The sequence below is a fragment of the Musa acuminata genome, chromosome BXJ2-7 (assembly GCF_036884655.1).
Source record: "Musa acuminata AAA Group cultivar baxijiao chromosome BXJ2-7, Cavendish_Baxijiao_AAA, whole genome shotgun sequence".
NCBI lineage: Eukaryota > Viridiplantae > Streptophyta > Magnoliopsida > Zingiberales > Musaceae > Musa > Musa acuminata.
Window position 1 is genome coordinate 4268250 of NC_088344.1, and position 23815 is coordinate 4292064.

Here is a 23815-nt window from a genome sequence, read left to right on the forward strand (position 1 = left end):
GATTTTCCGATTTCTATCCCATCATTTTTTTTAATTCTTATTTTGTATTTTTCCCATTAACATATAATTTTTATTTTCATTTTCATTTTTCAGTCGATTTAACATCTAATATTTAATATTGTATTCATGGAATAGAGTATGAATTTAATTTCATTCATTCATGAATTTTTATTTTTCAGTCGATTTAATATTTAATATTTATAACATTTTTCAGTGGGTTGCGGTTCGTTGGACGGCGCGGTCAGACTGACTATTCATGAAACAGAGTAGAGAAGAATATAAACAATCGAAGAATGAAAGACTTCAGTTTTGAAATAGGAGTCAACTAATTCCAATAGTCGAGTCGTCTAAACGTAACAAATCTCGACCCAATTGCATCACCAAAATTCCTTCTTCAATTACTAAAATAAGAGTAGCCGTTGACTTTGAATAGTGATCACGTGCATTGCACGTTGTAACCATCCAAACCCCTGTGTCCGAGCAGGTAATCCCCGTCATAACAGGATTCAGAATTCAAGTAAAAGCTTTTGTATTCTATAAATCATAGCTAAGAAAATGAAGTGACACCAACCAAAGTCATAGATACGACGACCACTCTCGTTTCCTTATTCTCATCATACTTCCTTCTCTTCGGAACTAGGATTACTAACCTACTCTCTTCCAACACACACACACACCATATGCATGACAAGCAACACATGTATCTACGAGCGTCAACCAAAAGTTCTGATTGATAATCTTCAAAACAAGTAGTAGACTTGATCCTTACCAGTATCAGTAATCCAACTAGTCATAGCAGGAGAAAAAACGTTGGGTAAAGCTCTAATGCAAAAAATTACAAAACAAGGAAACACAACCGAGTCATTTAATCTAAAGGCCTATTGCTGTACAAAATTCAGCATCAAAAAGTTCACACATATTGGAGAAACAGTAATTAACAGTAGAAGTGACTAAGGGCCACAACAGGCTTTCCCATGAAAACGAATACGCCTTACCTCAACGAGATTTGAAGTGGCAACAAGTAGCAGAACCAAAATCAAGTCGCCGGTGATCCATGCAATCTCATTGTAAGACAGCCTTCTCCAGCTTCATGGCACTCCCAACCATGTCAAAAGACTAGGCGCCAAACCAAAACCAACCATATAAAGCATCCAGGGAAAGAACAACCAACTGGATGCTTGGTGCCTATGAACTCTGATTCACATGTCACTTACCAAGCCTTCAGCATGCTGCTCACAAGAATAGGATCGACTAAGACTGGATATCACTCAAAACACCTGAAGTTTATCGCTTTAAAATATTGCTTACAGACAAGCATATAGGTGGAAAATTTTGGAGCACATTAAAGTGGTTATAAACCCACTATGCAGCCATCACACGTTTCACTCTTCACCAACAAGAGCAGTTGCACCAGTATTCTGCTTGAAGAAGTGACTACGGTTTCTTGTTTGACTCTGAACTTGTTCCCTGTACCTTTGTTTGGAAACACGATGAACCAGTGCTCCTTGATCAACACTGAAGTTTGACTGGCATAAATCACTTGGCTCACTAGAAGAACCAATTGGCTTATATTCAAGATGTGCATTGTTCTTTGGCCTTTCTTCATTTATCTGAGCATTTAATTTTCCAGTAACTTGTGCCAAGTCCTTACCCTTATATATTGCTTCCTGCACTCTGTTAAAATGCCCATTGTGGTGTCCACGTTGGTGCGGAGGAGATACCTTACTTTCATGCTGAGCATTTCTATTTCCTGGAGGTACATCATTATCTGCAGCCATCACCACGTGAGAACCATCATCACGTGAAGGATCAGTTTTGGAGCCTGGAGAAGTGAATTTCTCAGTCGTACCATTATGACAAGAAATTCTTTGTCCACCATTGTCCCTATTTTCCTGCTTTTGATTTCGAAAATAAGGCCGAGATTTTGGTTTCCAGTGACTATGAGCTCTGATATGCTCGCCACCTATATTCTTACCATCACCTGCCATAGAAGTTCTTCCATCAGTGTCATTTAGATCTGAGATGGGAGTATTGACACCACTTCTATCATCTGTTTCACTCGGCAAATGGCCATGATCAAGAGCAACATAATTGCTTCCTGCAACTCTGTGAACTTGCTGATGTCTTTCCCTGCTTTTCTTTCCTTGGTCCTTAGTCACAACAGGAAGGACAACTGAATCTTTTAAGACAGAATTCCTGCTACTCTCCGGTCCAAATTGTTCTGGTAATTGAAGATGCTGATCAGAAGGCTTGTCAAAAAGCTTAGTAGCATCAGAAGAGTTTAAGCTTTCATTCAAACTCTGTAAAGGTAAAGTTGATTCAGTTGAACTTCTCTGACGCCAAGAGGCATGTGCCATCCCTTGTTTGGTACGTTTATTCTCTCTGTTCTTTTTATCAGCAATGATGTCTGTTCTCCTACCTGATGACCCATCCGATTTACTCATCCCAGCACCTTTAGAATCTAAGCAAGGCTTCTCAGGCATGTCACCTGACTGATTAACATCAGATGAAGATTTTTGTGTGTTTTCTTGCTGCAATAGTTCTTTGGCTACTGGTCTAGGAACATATCGCTCCATTTCAGCCCTCTTTGTTCTTGCACCATTCATATCATGCTCATTCCTTTCTGAAGACTGATGGTCACTTCCTATAATACCACTCTGGCTGCTTTCCTCATATTCTTCATTCTTGTTTCGAGGCTTTATAGGTGCCCAGATGACAGTCTCACTTCCATGGACCTTATCCATAGGCCTATGAACTTGCTGGTTTCTTGCTGGTCTTCTGGGAGCATGAGGCTTCCAGTGGTTGCTCATCCTACCATGAGCTTTAATAATTTTAGAACACACTTGGTGAGAATGTATACCATCCTTGGAGTCTTGACTTTCAGCATTTCCAGCAGCAACTTGGGCAGGAACTAATAAAGTTTCTGAAACCAATGCTGGGGAATGAGACTGGGAACTTTCACATAAATGTTCTTCAACATTTTCATCAGAATGTGCATAAGAAATTAAACTAGAGCTCATCGAGATGTCATCCTTGTTCTTATTCCTTGGGTTTCTACTGCTTTTCTTCTTATACTGAAGATAAGAATCCTCATTGTTCAGCAACTTATCATTAATTGGTGCAGGTGTATTACCCTCAGAAGAATTTTCTGAGCTTCTCTCAAGCACAACCTCATCTAGATACTCCGAGTCCATATTTTCCGCCATGATTGGCTTCTTATCTGAACTTTTCTCCAGTGGGACTTTCTGCCTTCGTCTGTAGCCCATCTGCTTGTGCTTAGACACACCACCAACATGAGACTCTGTACTAAAATTTTTGTTTCTAACATCTGTAGTCTTTGTCTCATGCTGCAGATCCAGTGGCGGCCCATGAAAAATTGCAGAATCTTGGGAAACTTCTCTTGGGGTACTTGAAGCAGAATTCAAGTGCAAAGAAACAAATGTTCCATGTTTTTTGTTCCCACTATCAGTTGCCAGTACCAATGTCTCAGTATTCCCCACAATATCACCCGGAGGGTTACTAGTTACAACATTAGTTTGAGAAGCAATATCAACTCCAGAATCTTCTTGATGCTGCACATTACCTTTTCGTGATAAGGAATTCAATTTTTGTTTCATGTTTTGTGCCACTAAGCATATGTTCGGTTCTTCTAAATTTGCAAGACCTTTTGCCTTTTGTTCCCTCGTCCTTTCTTCCTCCTTTTGCAGCTGTTTTGCGCATTGAACAGCTATCTCCTTCACTTTAGCATGCTAAAAGAAAAAAAAAATCCAAAAAATGACTATATCATTGACCCAAACAATTAAGACCACAAAGAAACAAAAAATAATTGAAAGAGGAAGACACGTCTTTTCCATTTTCATCCAGATTTAACCAAACTGTCATCATAGATAACATTATTCTATGCAGCATTTAAAATTTATTATATAACAAATGCTATGTGATGTCCTTTTTATTTAAATGTGCTTAAGCTACAATAGATTTCTTTTGCAAAAATCATGCAATAAATACATTACGAACAAGCCAGACATGAACATACAAACTGCAAGTCGCCAGTGGAATCAAACTAGTCAACTTACTGAAAACAAGATGTATTTTCGCTTGTCCGGAAAACATGCACAAAGTATCCATGACTCTATCTAACCAGAAACTGCAGTTCAGATTGTTGTTTCGTTTTAACCACCTTTTCTTTCCTATATCAGGTAAAACTTGTTATGAAAATGCTCAAATAAACAACAGTGTTTTTAAAAAAATGATAAAGCTTCTTCTTTCTCACAAAATTTAACAACACATTAATTGAGCTTGATTTACCATCAGATTCATGCATATCAAGGATAATCTTACAACCTTGATCACAATGAGTTTCATTCCATTAGGACCAAGAACATATCCTCCTTGCAAGGATGATTACTACAAGCAAAGTTTATTTTAGTACAGTGATGTGCTTTAAAACCATATGCATTAACTGCTTTCTAATAAAACAGAGCATAATAAGACAGCTGCTCTTCAAGCAGGCAAATCTCATGTATGCATGTGGATATCCATATATGAATTGTTAAATTGTGACAATAAAAAAATGTTAAAAGGCTTGAAAGAGAATGTTCTCTATGGTGCCTAAACCTCGCAGTTGGAATAAAAAAGAGGAGGAAAAAAAAACATCTTCTTCGAGGCAACACATGAACTTTCATTTGGCAATTAAATGGAAAAACTATCCAACTTAGAAATGATAGTTGTTATAAGATGGTTATCCCCTTCTTTACATTCCAAACAATTACCCTGCACAAGCCATGGGAAAGTTACATACCTGGACCTTGTGATCAATTGAATCTGATGAGAATGACAAAATGGCCTCCTTAGAAGGATTATTATCAAGAATCCCTGTGACTGGGCCATCCACAGCCAATTTCTTGGGAACGGCAGAGGAACCTCTACCAGGTGGTTTTCTTGCGGATCCAGTATCAACTTGATTATCTGATCTCGATATAGCATGATAATCACCCCTAGTTCGTGTAACATGGATTCTATTTGGAACATGAAAATAAGCTGCTTCATCAGGTACCCAATAATCAGGCTTCACCACATCAATATCTTGTAATTCTGCTGGGCTAGAGACAATTGATGAGTAAACAGATAGCTTTGGGCTACAAACTACAGTTGAGGAGCTGTACTTAGAGGGAACAGGCATTGCTGTAGTACTTGGTGTAGGAAAATCTGAAGAACTCTCCTCAAAAGAAACAGGCTTAGCAGAAATGATGGACGTAGAAGCATTTTCAGTATGTGCAGCATTAACTTCTGCAGAATATTCGGGTTTGGCATTGACGATCTTTGGTTGTTTTGCTCCCTCTTGTCTAGATGGCACCTGTCCAATTTCAGTGAAACTAGTAGCATTTCTAACTTTGTTATTTAAGCCTTCTATCTTTTCAATCAGCACTGAATTCTTTTTTATGACTGGATTATGTTTCTGATCATGAACCATTGGAACTGCAGTATCTGGTTCTCTCTTCAGCATGCCATTAGATGTTCCGCATGGATTTTCTTGTAAGTTAGTCATGACTGGAGTTGAAGTTTGGCATTCATAATTATTAGCTGGCTTGGATGGAGCTTGCTGATCAGTTTCATTCTTTCTGCTAACTGTAGAGTGCTCGCCCTTCTGCTTGGAGTTGGAAATTCCTGGTTTGCATTTCACATCAAAATTTGCTGGAGTGAATTGCTCTTCTTGCAGGTGATTACTTTCCAAGTCACCATGTTGTTTTACCAAAACCATGTTGGTTCCTTGATGAGGAACACGAGCTGTAACTGATAACATCTGCTCCCTGGTTGTTTTTGAACCATCTTCACAAGGACTGTTCTGAGACTCTCCTGAGTTAAAAGTTCCATTACGATTAGAATGTTGGTTATAGACACTAGGTTGAGTAGCCAAACCCGCTGAAGGGAACTGTTGTCCACCAGAACTGTAAATGCTTGTTTGACGATAATTATAAAACCCATCATAGGGAGGAACCTGGTAAGGCCCAGGTCCAGATGGAACAATAGGATGACTAGGAAACATGTATGAATTAGGAAGCATTTGGGGATGATATGTCTCTCCATTGGTAGGATAGTAGTTAGCTGGTCCAGCTCCTGGTCTTAAAACAGCCTCAGAGTTAGGCGGGAATGGACAGCACACAAAAGGCTCAACGGGATAACTACCCCGTGGAGCTGCTGGCTGGTATGGACCACCTATTGTCCCACCTCTATACCAAATTCCATCAGTAGGGTGGACTGGAGGACCATGCCAAGAATCAAACTGATGAGACTCCATTTTTAAGCTTTGGGATGGCTGTGCCTGCTGTGGGTTATTCTGGCAATTCATATTTAGTCGAGAACCACCTTCAGCATACAAATTTCTGTTTGTCCTGAGAGTATTAACATTTTCATGATCCATGAAACCATCCTCTGGAATTCACAAAGCAGATACCCATTGTTATAAAAGGGTAAACAAACTACGAGAACATGAAAATGGATGAATAGAGCAGTTCTTTTAGGAAAATTGAACACTTATAGGATCTGAACTCACCATTGGAAGAAAGTTCCACCTTTATATTGGGTCTGAATTTACCAGAAGTTGCAGTAGGATGTTCTTGAGAACTGTGACCTGGTAGTACCATGGATCAAAATACCATATTGGCAATGCGGGTAAATTATACCACTCTACTTATAATTATTCATTCAATTATCTTTAGCACCAAAAAATTTAAGCAAAGTATGCCCCATCATAATGCTCAATTTTAGACAAACAAATATAGAAAAAAAACACAAACAGAACACATGATGCAAACCAAAAAAATGCAAGCAGTTCTACTAAACACCCAAAGAGGATGTATCACAATTGATTCAAAAATTTTGATGTAAAAAAGATGAAAATAAAAGACTATCAGGATCCACCTTGATCTAATATTGTTGTGACCTACTTAATAACAAATCTTGGACTTAAAATTAGTCCCTGGTCATGTCCAGGTAGCTATAGTCTCAAACAATTCCAGTGTCATGGTGCATTCATTCTACTGTCAGCACCATCTCCAAAACTCCCTTGTGACTACCCAACTCAATATCTACTCCAAATGTGCACTCTGTAGCGGCTATTTATTACATTTCTGCCAGATTACTATACGAAAAAAACACTGTTGATGTTTACACCACTTGTGATATAGCAACTTTGCAGTTAAGCTTATAATGGTTTCTGTCATGACACTGTGCCACACATGTGAGATGGCTAATAAGCAGGTTACCCTGTCCAGTCACCTACTTGTGGCCTACAGAACAAATCGCCTTAAATTTAATCAGACTTAAAAATGAGAGATATAAGAGTAATTTAAAAGAAAATAAGCCCAATTAGTTCTTATTTCTATCATACTTCATGACATTGTAATTGCTTCTATTGCTATTAGATGAGTTAGCAACTGTCACTAACCACCAAAAAGGGCCATTGGAAAATAGAGACAAGAAACACTACAGCACGGAGATTTATCAAAAACATGACATCAAATAGCAAAAGAATCAAAAGGAGGAATGCATCTTACTGAGATCTCCCCCACCCCCCTCTCCCTTCTTCCAATTGTTTCCTTTACCCAAATGTGCTCCAATGGCATCTGAAACACAACCTAGGGCCTTCATGCCCATGTTCTGCAGTTTGCTGACAAGAGGTGGTTGACAAAATTGGTAATGTGCTACATATGGGCATCTCAAGGGTGGGAAACAAAGCAATGCTTCATGAATGGTCAAATTGCAATTTTTACTTAAAAAATAATTTTTTCCAGTGTTCTCATTTCAAAAACACTTGACTACCAATCATCTTTTAAAAAATTCAATCAGAACTATGAAGAATGGTTCATTCAATTTCCTTTTAACTCATGAATCAATCGGCAACACTATAAACAGCAATTTATTTTTTTGTTTTTACTTGTAACCTTATGCACAGTGCACATTCCAAACAGCTAACAACAGCTTCAATCATTCAAGTGGTTTTTTGTTAACTCATATCTGTCAAATCAAATGTTACTTGGTTGCTTTATAAATTTTTAGAACAAACACATACAGAAATCCCTGATGTAGTGATAATACCACCATCCTAGATATTATAGGTTAAAGTTTATTTGTACTTCAAAATTTGTTTCTTTGAATCAAGTCACTAGAGACAACATTAACCAATAAAACCTTATAGTGATTAGTGAGCAAGGTATGCAATTTCGAATGGTACCGCCCAGTACGGGCGGTACATACCGGTCCGACGGCATACCGGTACGTGAACCGCTCGCTACCGGGCGGAACGTTTAAAAGCGCCCCGTATCGGACGATACGGGATAATATCGGGTGGTAATAGTCAAAATAGCGGGACGTTTAAAAGCGTCCCCTATCGGACGATACGGGATAATATCGGGCGGTAACGATCGAAATTTTGACCGTTACTGCCCGGCACAGCTCGGTAACGATCAAAATCGACCGTTATCGATCGGTAACAGTGCTACGGTGCTCCAACAATCAAATTGACCATTAGAGCTCTTTCTCATAGTATTTAAACCATTCTTCTCCCCTATTTCACTCCATTACATTCTTATACTCTCTTAAACTATCACAAACTCTTTTTTTCTCTTAAAAAATAGTCTAACAATTCAAATGATTTTTCTATAGATATTTTAATATTTACATAAGGACAATTAATGGACTGAAATACGAACCTTGCATAATATGTTCTTCAAAGCCCGAAAAAGATATGTGATATTATTCTTACCTAATTTACATTGATTTTGCTAAACTTATGCTATTACTATATTTATTTCTAACTTTAAAACCCTATCCTAACTTTTTTTTTATTTTCAGGTATTTTCAGAGGGTTTTACACCTAAATTAGGTGTACCGCTCGGTACGCGCCCTACCGTATCGTGCCGAGCCAATCTCAAAATACCAGTACGGTACGGTATTTCATACCTTGCTAGTGAGTACCAAATTACTAATAGGACCACCAATAAGAATTGGATGACAAAGTATTCAGAACTAACCATTAATATGACTGGCTGTTGACTTTTATCTATCACTTATATTCACTTACCAAACTTGTTCCTCGGCATTGTACTTCATCAGAATTTCATACTATGGATAGTTGGATACTCCTGTTAACCACACTAATTCTCTGAGATCAAAATAATTCTTGTAAGTTATACAAACTAAGCAAAGGTCTTTATCAATATGCTTTTACATAGTTGCTGAAGCAAGTAGAGAACTTCCATTGCTAAGCACAGCATACGTGGAAGGCACCCAACAAAAAAAAAAGAACGATCATTTATGAAGTGCTTAGATCAGTAGTTGAATTAGAACTGGCTGAAACAAATATTGGACAACTTAAGAAGTTTATTTAAGTTTTAAACATATAACAGTTATAACAGAACATTACACAAAGATCTACCCTTCACAAATAAAAGAAAAATGCTTCATGCAGTTACATCAAGGTTGAATTTGGTAAAAGACTAGAATGAAAACACTAAAATCTGGTGAATCAGGTTATGGCTGAAAACAAGGATTGCAATTTTGGTCCGTACCAATGTATTGAGCCCTTCTCAATATGGTACGTACCAAGACATACCAACAATACACCAAAAATCATTAAAAAAATCATCAAAAATACCTGAAAAATAGAAAAAAGTTAGATTAGGATTTTTAAGTTAGAAATAAATATAATTTTAGTATAATTTTAGCAAAAATAATGTAAATTAAAAAAAATAGTATTACATATCTTTTTCGGACTTTGAGGAGTAGCTTTATGATACGTTCTGGATCGTCCTTCCGTTAATATTGAATTATCTACAAAAAAAAAATTGAATTGTTAGATTATTTTTTATACAACTTAAACTTTAATATTCAAATGAATTAAGTAATTAATCGACGGATATACCTAGTTCTACTACCAAAAAATAATGACGGGACTCCATGGGCAATGGATCGGAGACCTTGATCCTATGTATCTGCATATCAATATGATATGTTTGTTGAACCCAATCCTGAAATTGATCCAACGATATATTGTACTAATACATCGTCATTGGTGCATCAATGTGGTGATGATCATAGGCTGATCGTTGTGAACCACATGTGTCTGAGACGACTCCTAAGTCATGACGAATGTGGCATGTATTGGTGCAAAGCATAATGAATGTCAGAACTTCTACTTTCACTACTGATCTGCTACTCTGTATCGTAAGATCGATCATCATACTATTGCTCGAAGAAGTATAACCAACTATCACCATACTGTTGTTGGTCGTAAGATTCTCCATAATACGATAATTGTGAATACGATGAGTTTCGCTCTGTGTCTACGTCGTGTAGGCTCTGTCGCATCTGCTCAAAATCATCCACTAGCTTCCCTTTCTCGTTTCGTGCATAAACTTGACTTGTACCTCGTCAAGCTCCATGATTTGACTCTTGGGTGGCATGTGTAAAATATGATTCCTTGATCCATGCACCACCCTCAAATTTTGTAAACGAGACCATCGACTCCCCAACGTCATCACCATCATCGGTCGAGGCACTACTGTCCACGTCACTACCATGTCTTTGGACTGAGCGAGTTGGTGAATGCAATTACGAAGGTGTCTCGTCGCCCAACTTGATTCTTTCCAACGGTACAGTTGATGCTACTGTCTTCCCTTTTACCTTTGCCTTTGCCTTTGTACGCTGGCGAACGACTGTGACAGTTGGGTGAAATGAGTTGAAAGCGAAGGGATTAAAAGATTTAAAAACCCTTTTCTAAGCCTCAAATAGGCAAAATTGACCGGTTTAAGTCGGTAACGATCAAATTTTGACCGTTACCGCTCGGTACAAACCTTGTATCGTCCGATACAAGGTCAAGTGACCGATACCACCCGATAGAGGGTGGTCCACATACCATTATCCTATCGGACCAGTATATACCGCCTATATCGGGCGGTACGCATCAGTACAACAAACCATGGCTGAAAAGTAGATGAGTTCAAGAAAGTATCCTTTTCTTAAGGAGTTCATTATACTCTCCATTTGTAGTTGTAATATAGTAGGAAAGCTTGTTCTTGGTAGGTTCATTTGTAGCTGTATCATTCTTCCTTCACTTCAACTAAAAGTTAATATAATTTTTGACCTAGTTCAATGTTTCTTTAGTTTTACTATCAGTTGAAATTTGAAAGTAGAAAATCACATAGTCAAGTTATTAATCTTGAATTCTTTACCTTTTTTAGACGACATATGAAGTTGCCTAAACGAAAGCCGCAAAAAGGAATGACCTCTCTTAAATTAAAAACTTTCAAGCACATTCTGACCTGAAGAAAAGTATAAACAAAAACCCCTAGGGTACTTTACAAAATCGAAAATGAGGAAAGGCCTCATGCATGAGGCCCCCACCAATATGAGACCTGGGAAGAGTCATGATACATAATCTTACCCTTGAAAACAAACCATATGTCTTGACTATTTGGAGTCCACATGGAGTTTTTTTCCCACCATTGAGATTTGTTAAGAGAAATATCAGAAATTTTGCATAACAAGTTATAAATTTTTTTAGGCAAGATGTATGTCAATGACGATGCATCCAGATACTACAAGAAGCCATCCTAAGATGACATGAGAATCATTATAAGATTCGCTACTGTTACTCTCAAAGAATTCACTAGTGCATTAAAAAAAACTCAATTTAACAAGATACATAGCATACAGAATGTTAGGTTAAGATTTAATACACTCTCAATACCAATCCTTCTGCTCCAAAAGATTTGAAAGAATATAAAAAAATAATCACCTTGCTGACTGTGTGTCTCAGACTTCTTATCAGAGCCTAGTGTTGGAAAATCGCCAGAACTCAAGGAGAACTTGTCAGTCTTTGATGATGCACCTCCCTAAAAAGTACATTACATGCCAGAAAAAAAAGTTATGTGCCAGAAAAAAGATCAAGTCTGAATTCACGATACAGAAAAAAGATGATACTTCTAACATCATCTTTAAAGCACATATGCAGATGTGGCAGAAAAAAGCCTATCAGAAATTTGAGTATTAAACAGACTGGCTGTTAGGGGAATACGAATTTCTCAGCAGTTCTCGTAGGCCCCCATGCAACTGCAGGATCTGCTGAATGTTCTGCAAATCGAGAGAGGTGAGAGCTACCAGGCCTCGTCTCTGCACTTTGTGGACGAGCTGCCATTGGTGTTTGGTTTGATGGCAATGATCCAGATGCTGTAAATGGACGTAAATTTGAACCCCATGCATTGGGGGAAGGGTCTTGGGACCTATCACTACCTGCTGTTGATGGCCTCGTACCACTTCCACCAGATGATGGACGACCACTATAATGACTTGGTGAACCACTACTTCCATCAGTTTTAGGTGATAGTAGAGTTGATGAACTCCACACATTTGTACTTGCCGAAGATGGTCGGTTTCCCCAAGTAAGAGAACCCCTAAAGCGTGCAACAGAAGTCATTATTCAGGTCAATAAACTATTAAGAAAAACTCAATTGAGCATAAAAATTTACAAAAAGGCCACAACATGGAATACAAAAAGAATTCAATGTGATGAAGCAATAGGCTTACTTGGGAACGATTTCCAAGTTTGGGTCAACACCATTGTTCTCCAACCTTCATAGGTGATCAACAAGATTAATCAAATGTCACCAAGATGCATAAAAAGCTTTTGTCTCAAATACAATAAGAAAACTTTTACCTTTGACTTGGTAAATTGATGGGTTTTGGTACTTTACCCAAAATAGTCATGCCTGATTTTCGAGTGGAAGCCCATCTAACAAATAATCATAGAGTTTCACATTTAATAACCATAGCAAGAGATTTACTCATAATGATTACTGAAAAGAGAAACATCACAAGCTTCGGATGATGTATTTTAAGAAAACAAGATCATTTTGGTACCATGATGACAATATAAGTCAGAGGTAAAATATGAACAAGTCAGTTGAACATTTAATGCTGATTTAAGGTTGCATATAAAAGATATTACATATGGTCATGCTCTGAGAATATATTCAGACCAGGTACAGTACCGAGTAACATGAAAAAGGGGTACTTATGAGTTTAGGTTTTCAAATAGCATATAAAGGTTCAAATGCATGAGCACTATACCAACCATTAAGCATTCAAGGTCTCATCATGTAAACTTCAGTGACCAAAATAACACACCTCCATTAAACATACTATGTGCGGAAATGCAAATGCACATCCATATGGCATGAGTAGAAACACGTACAATATCTAATAGAAGGGTAGATCAATGAACAAGGCCCAAACAACAAAGAGTCTACAAAGGATCAACGTACATATCCTTACCCTGTAAGGCAAATGGAGAGATTGGTTTTGTGACTCGAACTATGGTCAACCAGGTCACAAAAAAGGAACCTTACCACGACGCTAGACCTCACTCTCTAAACATGTACATTTCATATACATACAAAGTACAGATCAGATGCTCAACTAAAGAAGCTATGGATTTGCACAAAAAGCTACTGATTAGCTATAATAATTAAAGATACGAAAGATGGTGACGTCGATTAGTTGAACTCTGAGATAGCTGCTTCCGCAAGTGCTGTATCTTACTGAGTGTGAATCAATCCAATTTGGTTGATTTCTCCACCTTACAGCCAAACTGGAGTCATTTGATGAAAACCAGCTGATATTAACCAAACTCAGCAAATTTAAACCAATTCCAGCTGATTTTCCATGTTATCAACCTCAAAGAAGGAAAGAGAGAGGAAGTTGGCAACTGCAACAGGAGGCAATCAACGAGGAGTAGAATAAGATGAAAGTTGAGAAACCAAAAGAAGAAAAACAAATTGTAATTACAAAAGGAGATATTGTTGAACTTGCCATCTGCAATTGTTATGTTCATAATTTGTCATCCACAGCCATGCAAGACAGAGAAAAGGGTGAGGAAGAAGGAAAGGATGACTCTTCACCTCTTGAAGAATTATGAATATCATAATAAGGGAGAGGTCAACGTGTACATATCCTTACCCTGTATGTGGAGGAGAGGTTTTTTTTTTACTTGAACTATGGTCAGCCAGGTCACAACAAGCAACCTTACCACAACACTAGACCTCACTCTCTAAACATGTACATTTCATATATATACAAATTACAGATCAGGCGTTCAACCAAAGAAGCTACTGAATTAGCTAAGATGTGGCCAATAATTAAAAATATGGAAGATAGTGAGGTCTTGGTATTTTTACATATATACACAATCCAATTTGCAAGTGCTGTAGTGAGATCTTGGTAAAAATACGGAAGATAGTGAGGTCTTGGTATTTTTACAGAAGCAGCCAATAATTCTATTATACACAGACATTTCTAATCTGTGTTACCATCTTCCATATTTTTAATTACCAAGACCTCACTATATATATACCAAATTACAGATAGCTGCTTCTGCAAGTGCTGTATTTTATTGCATGCAGATCCTGGTACACATATGCTAACCCATATATATCAGCCAAGGCCAATCCAATTTGGTTGATTGCTCCACCTCATAGCCAAAATGGAGTCACTTGACGAAAACCAGTTGATATCAACCAACTCAGCAAATTTAAGCCAATTCCAGCTGATTGTCCAAATTATCAACCTCAAAGAAAGAAAGAGTGAGAGGTGGCAACTGCAACAGGAGACAATCAAGGAGGACTACAGGAGGCAATCAAGGACGAATAGCATAAGATGAAAGTTGAGAAACTAAAAGAAGAAAAACAAATTGATCAACTTGCCATCTGCCATTGTTATATTCATAATTTGTCATCCACAGTCATGAGAGAGTGAAAAGCATGAGGAAGAAGGAAAATATAACTCTTCACCTCTTGAGGGACTATGAATATCATAATAAGGGAAATGTCATAAGATTTGAAATCAACACCGAGTCTCACAAGAATTCTCTTTAAAGAAAGTCCCTATCTTTGCGTTCAAAGATCTACAAGGCATGAAAACCATAGTGGGGTCCATTGTTATTTTCAATTTTTGGGCATGTCTATTTTGAGAATTTTTGTGTAAACATACATATATACACAAGAATTATCTACTACAGTAATGTCTCTGTATAATAGAATTATTATTGATTTTCATGTAACAATTTTAAATAAAGTACACTCTGTTTTTTCTTCTTTATCTTTAATATTTTGTTTTCAGTATTTATGTTTAAATTTCTTTTTTTTGGAAGTTGGATACTTAATAGAATATGAAAATTGAGAGGTTTTTTATAATAAATTTTATATGTCACATTCGTTTTATTTTTATAAATTCAATTTAAAATTCAATAATTTATTGATTGATCCTAGTCTTGCCAAACTGAACTGATCCAAACAATACCACCAAACCCAAACCAAAACATGTTATCCTTGTTGCTGTATATTTTAGAACCAAATATCCAAATAATACGTCTACAGAGCTTCTCTTAATAATTCGTGGCTCAAAAGTCCACATTTGCATGAGCAGAAAAGGTTCACTAATAACAAATTAATAGAATGCAAGAAACTGAAAAATGGCTATGCTAAAATTATCCAAGAACCATCATGGAGTTTGTTAGCAAATTAGTAATGCACAATACATGATACTAATGTCATGCAATATATAATCAAATATAAACAAAAATGATGATGATAAAAGTAAAACCTCAACCTTCGTTCTCCTGCTAGGATACTCGATGCCATATGACAATAAGAGCAAGTGGATCATCAAAACATATGCAAATCACTACCTGAAAAAATAAGTTTCCTGATAAGATAAACAAACTGAAGTATTTATTCAAGCTTACTCACAGGAATATCTCCAATTACATACTTGATATATCTTTATTAAAATAAAGAAAAGTCAAATAAAGCTTCAAAGTTTAGCTAACCTAGTAATATAGTCCAAATTTTTTAAGAGGATACAGTAAATTTTTTGTTTAACAAATCCCTCATTTAAGTATTGTTTTTTATTTAAAGAAAATTTACATCATCAACATTTTCAATTCGACATGCAAATCAAATCATAAAGGACAGCTAAAAATTATTCCTTAATGTTCAAAACCTGTAGCAAACTAAATCTTCTACGTTGGTTATAAGATCAACCAATCTAACATTAAATTTATACTGCTCTCCTAAAAAAATTTGAAAAGTAGTTTTCACGCATATATAGTTGCACATTTATATATAAACTATTGGAAACATAAAACTTCAGGCAAGCATGGATCCCAAAAGGATAATCCAATGTGTGCAATTCTAATAGTTGCATATTAGTCTTATAGGAGTGAAACTGGTTAGACATTGCACAAACCATGACCATATAAATGCTAATTAGTAGATGTAAGTTCACATACAAAAATCAAATGAGCATTATTTTCATTCAAATTAGCTCAAAAGCAGATAATAAACAAATAAAATGTGTGACAAATAAGGACTCGGACCAAGTTTAAGGCATATATAGATTCATCAATGATATATGTTGCCAACAATGATCGAGCACAAGTCAATGATATTAAAGAGTGAAAAAAATAGAAGAATTATATTCAGTCAGTTTCCAAAAGTCTAGATCCATTTACAAGATGGCAATTTGATTGAATTCATATATGCAAATTATCTTTAACGAGAATCTGCAAAAAAATGTGGGAAAGAATCTGCCCTATGACATTCAAGTTGTGGATTCACAATATGATCAGAAAGTCACTTATAAAATGGTTCATCATAAATGTTCTGCATACAAGTTTGTTGGCCATTCTGATCAAAGAGAGAAAAAAATAATCAAAGAAGAATGGAAAGGAAAATTAAAGAAGCAGTTGAAATCGAGCCCATATATCCATAGAAAATGTTGATAGCAAAATTTCGATAAAAATATGGGTATATTATGGACACACATTATAACCATATCTAGTTCCAGGGATGATAGGGTAATGTGGATACCATCAAATCAACTCACTCATACTCAAAGACTATTGTACCACCCGAAATGGTATGGTACAGGCGGCACATACCAATCCAGGTGTGGGCCAGTATGTGGACTATCCCCTTTCAAACGATCCAGTTAAAATAATAAAAAAAAACAGCAAGGAAGTAGCCTGATTCGCCTTACCAATCCGTACCAATGTACCGATCAGCTATTGGTACGATAGGTACCAAACTATACTGAATTATACCAAACATACCGATACATGATACATAGGGGCGTACCAATGTATCACTCATACTGATCCTCTGTCAGACCAGTACATATCATCCATATCGAGCGGTACACTATGGTATGACGAACCGTAGGTAGTGGGGCCCATCCAATCCACCGTTAAAAAAAGAAAATAAACCAAATTAGGGCTCGCGAACACAAGCCCTCTTCTCACATACGATGCCATTTCCTCATCATTGTTCCTTCTTCTTCTCGGGTACACTCCCACCTCTTCTCCTCCTCTTCTTCCTTCTTCTTCTCCACATACTTCTTCCTTTTTCTTCCTCCTCCACCGCTTCCTCTTCTTCCTTCTTCCTTCTTCCTTCCTCCTTCCTCCCTTTTCCTCCTTTGTTCCTCCACGGCCCCTTCCTCTTATCCCTCTTTTTCTTCCTCTGCGAAACACCGGCACATACTAGTGTACCATATGTCGATACACAAATACATGTCGGTATACCATATATCAATACACCGGTACCGACCGGTATTGTACCAGTCCAACATATCATGAGTCCAGTACCCGAAACAGCGAACTTGCACATACTTACAAAGACCAGAGCTTAAAGATATTTATGAACAAAAACCCTGAATAGCAAAAGTTAATTGTACAGATTGGTCTACATTAGATGAAAGGGACAGATTGATTTATATGCACACCTGGAGATGCATTATCACCTGATCAGTAGGACAACAAATTAAAAAGATGAAAAGAAACAGGAAGTTGGGGGGAATATCTGTATGCAGTATCTCCTGATCTGCACCAAGAGAACTATTGGCACCGCATTTCTACTCCCTCCATCAGTTATTAACAAGTTCTTGTTTCAAGACGAGTAGGCTCAAAATGCCTAATAATTAGTTAGAAATATTATGGGAATTTTGTCTAAGTGGCAGGATCTTTTCTTTCCTGACAAAAGCAGTAGGACCTAAACTACATGAACTTACTACGACAGTAAGTTAGACTCAGATCTAATAGACAGAGCCACGGATGAAGGGATGAAGATCATACGAGAAATTCCCAACACTTCTTAAGGATAAATGATTGAAATTCACACGAAATAATAAATTGAAGAAAAGGACTTTGAATCTGCAACAAAATTTGATCACTGTAAGGACATCGCCACCACAGTTGCACGATTTCGTCAAGAACAACCGGCATCGCAGAAGATGATCAGTAGGACAAACACAATCAAAGATGATCAGAGGGAAGATCGATAATAAAAGCTGATAAACAAAAGTCCAATCCTTCGTAACCTAAATCGTACGACAAATTCACAAAACGAACCGTTAACCCTAGAGCAGAAGAGGCATCGGAGACCCATACCTTGTCGAACCGTTCGAGACGGCGAGAGTCGCTCGAGTTATCCGCCCCGCGGCGGGGGGGGAGAGGGAAGTGTGGGGGGCGGGGACGGGGTCGTCGGCGCGGTCGAGGAGGGATCAGAACAGCCGGCAGACAGCCGGAATCGCCGCCGAATGAGGGCTAGGGGAGACGAGGGAACGACAAGAAAGAGGAGGCGGGGTGGAGCGACGACGGCAGGGTGGGCTACATATAAAAGGAAGGATGGGCACGTGGAATCCATTTAGTGGTGCATCACCATGTACCGGCGCGATGAGGCATCATAAGAGGGCCTGTCTGCTTTTTACAGGCGCACGGGAAGCGCATGATGGGAATCCTACGGACCTTGTTGATTGCCACGTACTCGATGGCCCATGATGTGGGTTGGGACATTTCGATCTTTGAATTAAAAAAGACAAATAAAAATTCTAATTAAATAAAATAACAAAAAAATAAATAGAAAGCGTAAGTAATAATTTCATTAAACCTATCTCATCTTGAATTGGCCTACAAAATTTCCAACATCCACATGATCGAATCTGTTTTTATCATTAAACCAAGAGATTATAATTTCATTCAAGAATAATTTTTTCTATCAAACCGGATAAAGACTTTGATTTATTATTATAAAATTCCAATTATGTCTCGATGAAGTTATGTGTAAATTATCACATCAGATCGGATTACGATAATTGATAATGGATCCTAACACTATTTATGTAAAGTTTGAGCTATGTGATGTATTATTATTAATTTTATCTTAGATTTTTTTAAATCAATGATCCATATTCAACGAACTTATCTTACAACATCGAATTATGATAATTTTGAGAATTTTTTTTATAAAAAAAATTAGCATATGAAAATATAGATTTTCTATGCACAAAATGTGAAAACATAAAACAACATATGGAAAGAAAAATAAGATATGATATTTTTCATGAGAAATCGTTGCTTTTGTGCTCCGTTACTATATAAATATGATGGTATGCATCACTATATAAATAAAAGAACAAAAAGGAAATACAAAATAGAGATAATAGAACTTATGTCTTCGTAATGAAATAAACCTACAAACTTTCCGACGTATGGCATTTAGAATTTTTGGTTCGATGTTGATAAGTAATATTTTGGTCCTGGCTATGTTATAATCGACGTCACGCCACGTCACCGCTATGTCAGCAAAAGGAGTACTCCCACCCACCAGTTAGGACTCGTACCGAGGTATTTCTCAGTACGTCATGTTTCGTGCATTCCGGGACGACGGCCGCACAGAGGTACCTCCTCGCCTCTCGATGATCGACCGTCACGTCAAACCCATGTACGGTCGACCTCGTACAGTAGTATAAAAATCTTTGGTCGGCACCTACCCAGGGGAGAGAGGCAAAAAAACAGAAAACCAAGCACTAACTCACTCGTTGAGAGGCCAAAGTTGGCAACCACCTGACGAGGGCCTTCGAGAGCAATTACCCACGAGGCGCGACCATCCATCTAGAGGCGCCTTCCTCCAGGCGGATCTAACATCTTGACCAGCGCCTAGGGCCTTTTGTCCAAGAGAGCAGATACCCCCGGGGCACAATCGTCCCGACCAAAAAGACATCAACCAACATCCCGACACCAGCATCCCGACCTATGGTCGATCAACCTCGACGATCTGTTCGACCGATAATTTGACTCCCGACATTGATCCGTATACCAGGCCACGGTACATCAATGCTAAAATTTACAAATATATAAATATAAAAGTTGATAGTGAGGTCTTATAATCTAAACAACTATACGATAAAACTCATTGCGAATGCATTTGAAAATATCAAGCTATTAGAAATCTACTTCAAACTAAAATAGCAATCTTCGGCCTTCATAAGCTCGTCGATGTTTCGGTTGGGCCAATTGCAGGACCGGACCGGACCAAAAGGAATTGGGCTTACGGCCCAACCAGAACCAGATTCACGTGCAATGCACATGATCGTAGCCATTTGATTATGGATGATTTTTTTGGATGCAGAAGTAAAAACACAACTTATGATGGGTGATAAATGTTAGTCATGCGAAGATGATTTATCGATCACATGAAGATGAAATGTCTATCACATCACGATTAGATGTTGACAATATTTATTAAGTTATTATACTCGTATCAGCAACAGATAAAATTTTGATGGAATTTTCTCCATCTAGAATTCGACATTTGCATGTCAGTTTTACACTTCACATTTAATTCGAGGAAGAATAAACAACTAGGAAAAAATACGAATGAAATCCATGTAGACTTCCATTTATGCATACATACCAACAAAAATTACTAATGTTGAAGTCTTCCATTTATGTATGATTACTACACTACATTTATCTTCGATGATGGATGACATCGGTCCTAATCTAATCAAGGAAGCTTAAGCTGCCTATATTATTGGTTGCTAAGTCCAACTTGTCACATTCAATTGCATCAATATTTTATCTTATTGAAAAAGGAGAATTACTTACAAAGCTTATGCTCTCTCGAAACACCCAAAGGACAGCGATGGTTGAGAGGAAGACAAGGAAAATTTGATAGAAGATCGTGATTTTTTATATTTCTTACATACTTAATCAATCTATGATTTGAGGATCAATTATATATTTAAATAATTGATCTGATTGAGCGCTTAATAATTTTTTTAATCAAAATCTGTATAAATATTTATCACCTTAATAATAAATTTTATTATTATTTTTTATAATATATATTTCGATTCTATGTGATATCAGAACAACGCTTTTATATATACCTTTAGAATTCAGTGACTAATATAATTCATGGATATTATCGAAGAGCATTTATATATACAGGAAGAGAGATCACGACGTGTGGGGCTTATCTCTCTATGTTTGACCCAATGGCCATAATTGAAGAACCCTAGCGCTCACAATTTCCTGGCCATCGTTCTCAGCTTTATGTGATTGACTTGAGGATATGAGACTTTGAGGCAGTCACTTGTTAGGCATCCCACAAGTAAGCAAAAACAGTGTCTATAATGACACTACTATCACGTGCTAATTTTGCGTAGAGAGAAATCTCCTTCTCTTGATCTCTAATTTTGGTATCAGAATCAGATTATTCCTACAGCAATCCATTAAGTGGATTGGAAAAGGAAAGAAGAAGAGCCAGATTTTCCCCAGGAGGAAATAAGAGTGTTCATTCACAACTGTAAGATGGAAATCATGAAGCCATTTGATCTTACAATAGCTGACTTTTCCGTGTCACTCGTCTCACCGTCACCTTCGTCCTTGTATAGCTCGCTTTTGGAGGTAGTGAGACCACGAAGCGTGGGTTCAAGCTTTCTATGTTTGACTCGAAGTCTCATGAAACTTTGAGGCACTCAACTCTGTGGCGATCGACCGCATGGAACTCGCTTTGTGTTTGATCGAATTGGAGAAGCAAAAAAGACAGGCCACGATCTTTATTCGAAAGGTCAAGGTGGAAAACATGGAAAACCATCATATTTTTGGATGTGCACATCGAAGAAATCGAAGGTTGTGAAAGAAAACAAGAACAGTAATGGAATGTGCGGAACGATGGGGGTGAGAAGAAGAGAAGATGAGGATACAAAAGGAAAGAGCCAAAGAGAAGTCAGAGTTAGAGACCTCCCCACACTATTTAGCTTGTCGAACTGCGCCCTACTTGTTGACTAAACACTCGTCCCGTTGCCGCTTACCGCACGTCCATCACACACCTCGTTTCCCATGCTTGTATCCTTTTCATCTGATAACTTCGATCTTGTCCCCGTTCATCCATCATCTCTCTTTTTCATCCTTGAACTTCCAGTCAAACTTATCCTTTGCTACGTAGTTATCAAAGCAGAAAGACCATGAATTAGGAATGGAGGTCCATAAAAGGCTGCTTGCTTGGGACGCAGAATCACCACCAAGCGAGGAGATGGAGCTAGAAGAGCTCAGAAGAGGGCCGTGGACTGTGGAAGAAGACATCGTGCTCGTCGAACACGTCACCGAGCATGGCGAGGGCCGATGGAATGCCCTCGCTCGTCGTGCAGGTACGTACCTCGATCAGCCTATTTGTGTTCGTGTTGTACTCGTTGAGCTTTAAGATAATGGAACTCTCTGTATCACTGGCATGTATCTTGTCAAGGTATTCATGATCGTAGAATGGCGTCTAATTCTTTGTTCCACATGCCCGTACTGATGCGATCTGCCATCCTTCTTTGGAGCAGGTCTGAAGCGAACTGGAAAGAGCTGCAGGCTTCGATGGCTCAACTATCTCCGCCCGGATGTTCGGCGTGGTAACATTACTCCGGAGGAGCATGTTCTCATCCTCGACCTCCACTCTCGCTGGGGAAATCGGTAAGCCATACTGGATATACATCTATACGATATGTGTTATGCACTTATATGGTATGTCTATCCCCGAACAGGTGGTCCAAAATAGCACGGTATCTACCGGGCAGGACTGACAACGAAATAAAGAATTACTGGAGGACTCGGGTGCAAAAGCACGCCAAACAACGCGACGCCGGCGGCGCAGCGCGGCGTCGGTGGACGCCCTGCCTTCCCGAACCAATCCATGCGGCCTCCTGCGGCTTTCCTTCCTCCTCCTACGTCGGCCCCATCGCCGCCCTGGGCCATCCTCCACCGCCCTACTTGTTCGGGCAGCCGGAGCAGGCGATCGCGGCATGCACGGAGACGGCTGCGTCGTCGTCGTCGACGACGTCGAAGGACTCGATTCCGACCACTGCACAGGGCGGCGGGATGATCGAAAGTGGCGAGGAGATGCTCGGTGTCGGTGGCGGTGGGGATGGGTGGGCCGAGTCCCAGCTGCCTTGTCCCCTGAATCATGACGAGCTTGAGAACGTCGGATGGGAATCAGAGGGCTTGTTGAGCGGTGATTACTTGTGGGCTGTGGATGACAGTTGGTCCATGAATCAGTAGATCTAATTGGATCTATCGTTGCAATTCGTCATGGAGCTGATGATCGAACGAGACGATCATAAGAGCAATTTTATGTTTGCTTAATGTTACTAGACTTAGCAGGAAGTCTACCATGGCTACATGATTCACCTGCATGCGCATCGTCTCCCATATGTGTGGATGTGATGGAAGTAGCAACGAGTCCCCACACACTTGAACAACAAGAGCACGGCATCTTGCACTGTCCACTCTCACAGTTTCTACGATTATCCACTCGTGCATGGGCTGGCGATACGCCTACGTGTGCTCCTGCACCGCGCTTGGCGTTTCTTACCGCCCACTTTCTACGCACGTTTGGGCTTCAAAAAGATTCGCGATGAGGTAAAATTAGTCAACAAG

The 23815-nt window shown here is 38.5% G+C and overlaps 2 protein-coding genes across 4 annotated transcripts; one reads left to right on the plus strand and one right to left on the minus strand.

Annotated features, from left to right (window-relative positions):
• Nucleotides 1–798: 798 nt before the first annotated feature.
• On the minus strand, nt 799–18701 carry LOC103990538 (protein MODIFIER OF SNC1 1). Of its 3 annotated transcripts, XM_065116271.1 has the most exons (10): nt 18500–18701; nt 15664–15742; nt 12716–12790; nt 12586–12630; nt 12292–12452; nt 12077–12171; nt 11798–11894; nt 6554–6631; nt 4802–6432; nt 799–3749 (listed from the first exon to the last, which is right to left on the minus strand). In XM_065116271.1, exons 2-10 carry the CDS (start codon nt 15693–15695, stop codon nt 1383–1385), a joined length of 4581 nt encoding a protein of 1526 aa, XP_064972343.1. In that variant the 5' UTR covers nt 15696–15742; nt 18500–18701; the 3' UTR covers nt 799–1382. The 3 variants fall into 3 exon arrangements, with proteins under 3 accessions (XP_064972343.1, XP_009407995.2, XP_009407997.2); XM_009409720.3 differs by having other exon boundaries at nt 12077–12452; nt 18500–18700; XM_009409722.3 differs by lacking the exons at nt 12077–12171; nt 18500–18701 and having other exon boundaries at nt 15664–15726.
• A 3672-nt stretch (nt 18702–22373) lies between these two features.
• On the plus strand, nt 22374–23571 carry LOC135618029 (transcription factor JAMYB-like). The gene is made up of 3 exons (XM_065118930.1): nt 22374–22545; nt 22723–22852; nt 22924–23571. Exons 1-3 carry the CDS (start codon nt 22374–22376, stop codon nt 23435–23437), a joined length of 816 nt encoding a protein of 271 aa, XP_064975002.1. The 3' UTR covers nt 23438–23571.
• The last annotated feature ends 244 nt before the right edge of the window (nt 23572–23815 follow it).

What these genes read in the sequence shown, in the direction of transcription:
- LOC135618029 (XM_065118930.1), top strand. Translation starts at nt 22,374, where the DNA reads ATGGAGGTCCATAAAAGGCTGCTTGCTTGGGACGCAGAATCACCACCA. An exon ending in TGCCCTCGCTCGTCGTGCAG is followed by an intron (nt 22,546 to 22,722) that starts GTACGTACCTCG and finishes TCTTTGGAGCAG; the next exon opens with GTCTGAAGCGAACTGGAAAG. An exon ending in CACTCTCGCTGGGGAAATCG is followed by an intron (nt 22,853 to 22,923) that starts GTAAGCCATACT and finishes ATCCCCGAACAG; the next exon opens with GTGGTCCAAAATAGCACGGT.
- LOC103990538 (XM_009409720.3), bottom strand. Translation starts at nt 15,695, where the DNA reads ATGGCATCGAGTATCCTAGCAGGAGAACGAAG. An exon ending in ATCCTAGCAGGAGAACGAAG is followed by an intron (nt 12,791 to 15,663) that starts GTTGAGGTTTTA and finishes ATTATTTGTTAG; the next exon opens with ATGGGCTTCCACTCGAAAAT. An exon ending in CAATTGATCACAAGGTCCAG is followed by an intron (nt 3,750 to 4,801) that starts GTATGTAACTTT and finishes TTTTTCTTTTAG; the next exon opens with CATGCTAAAGTGAAGGAGAT.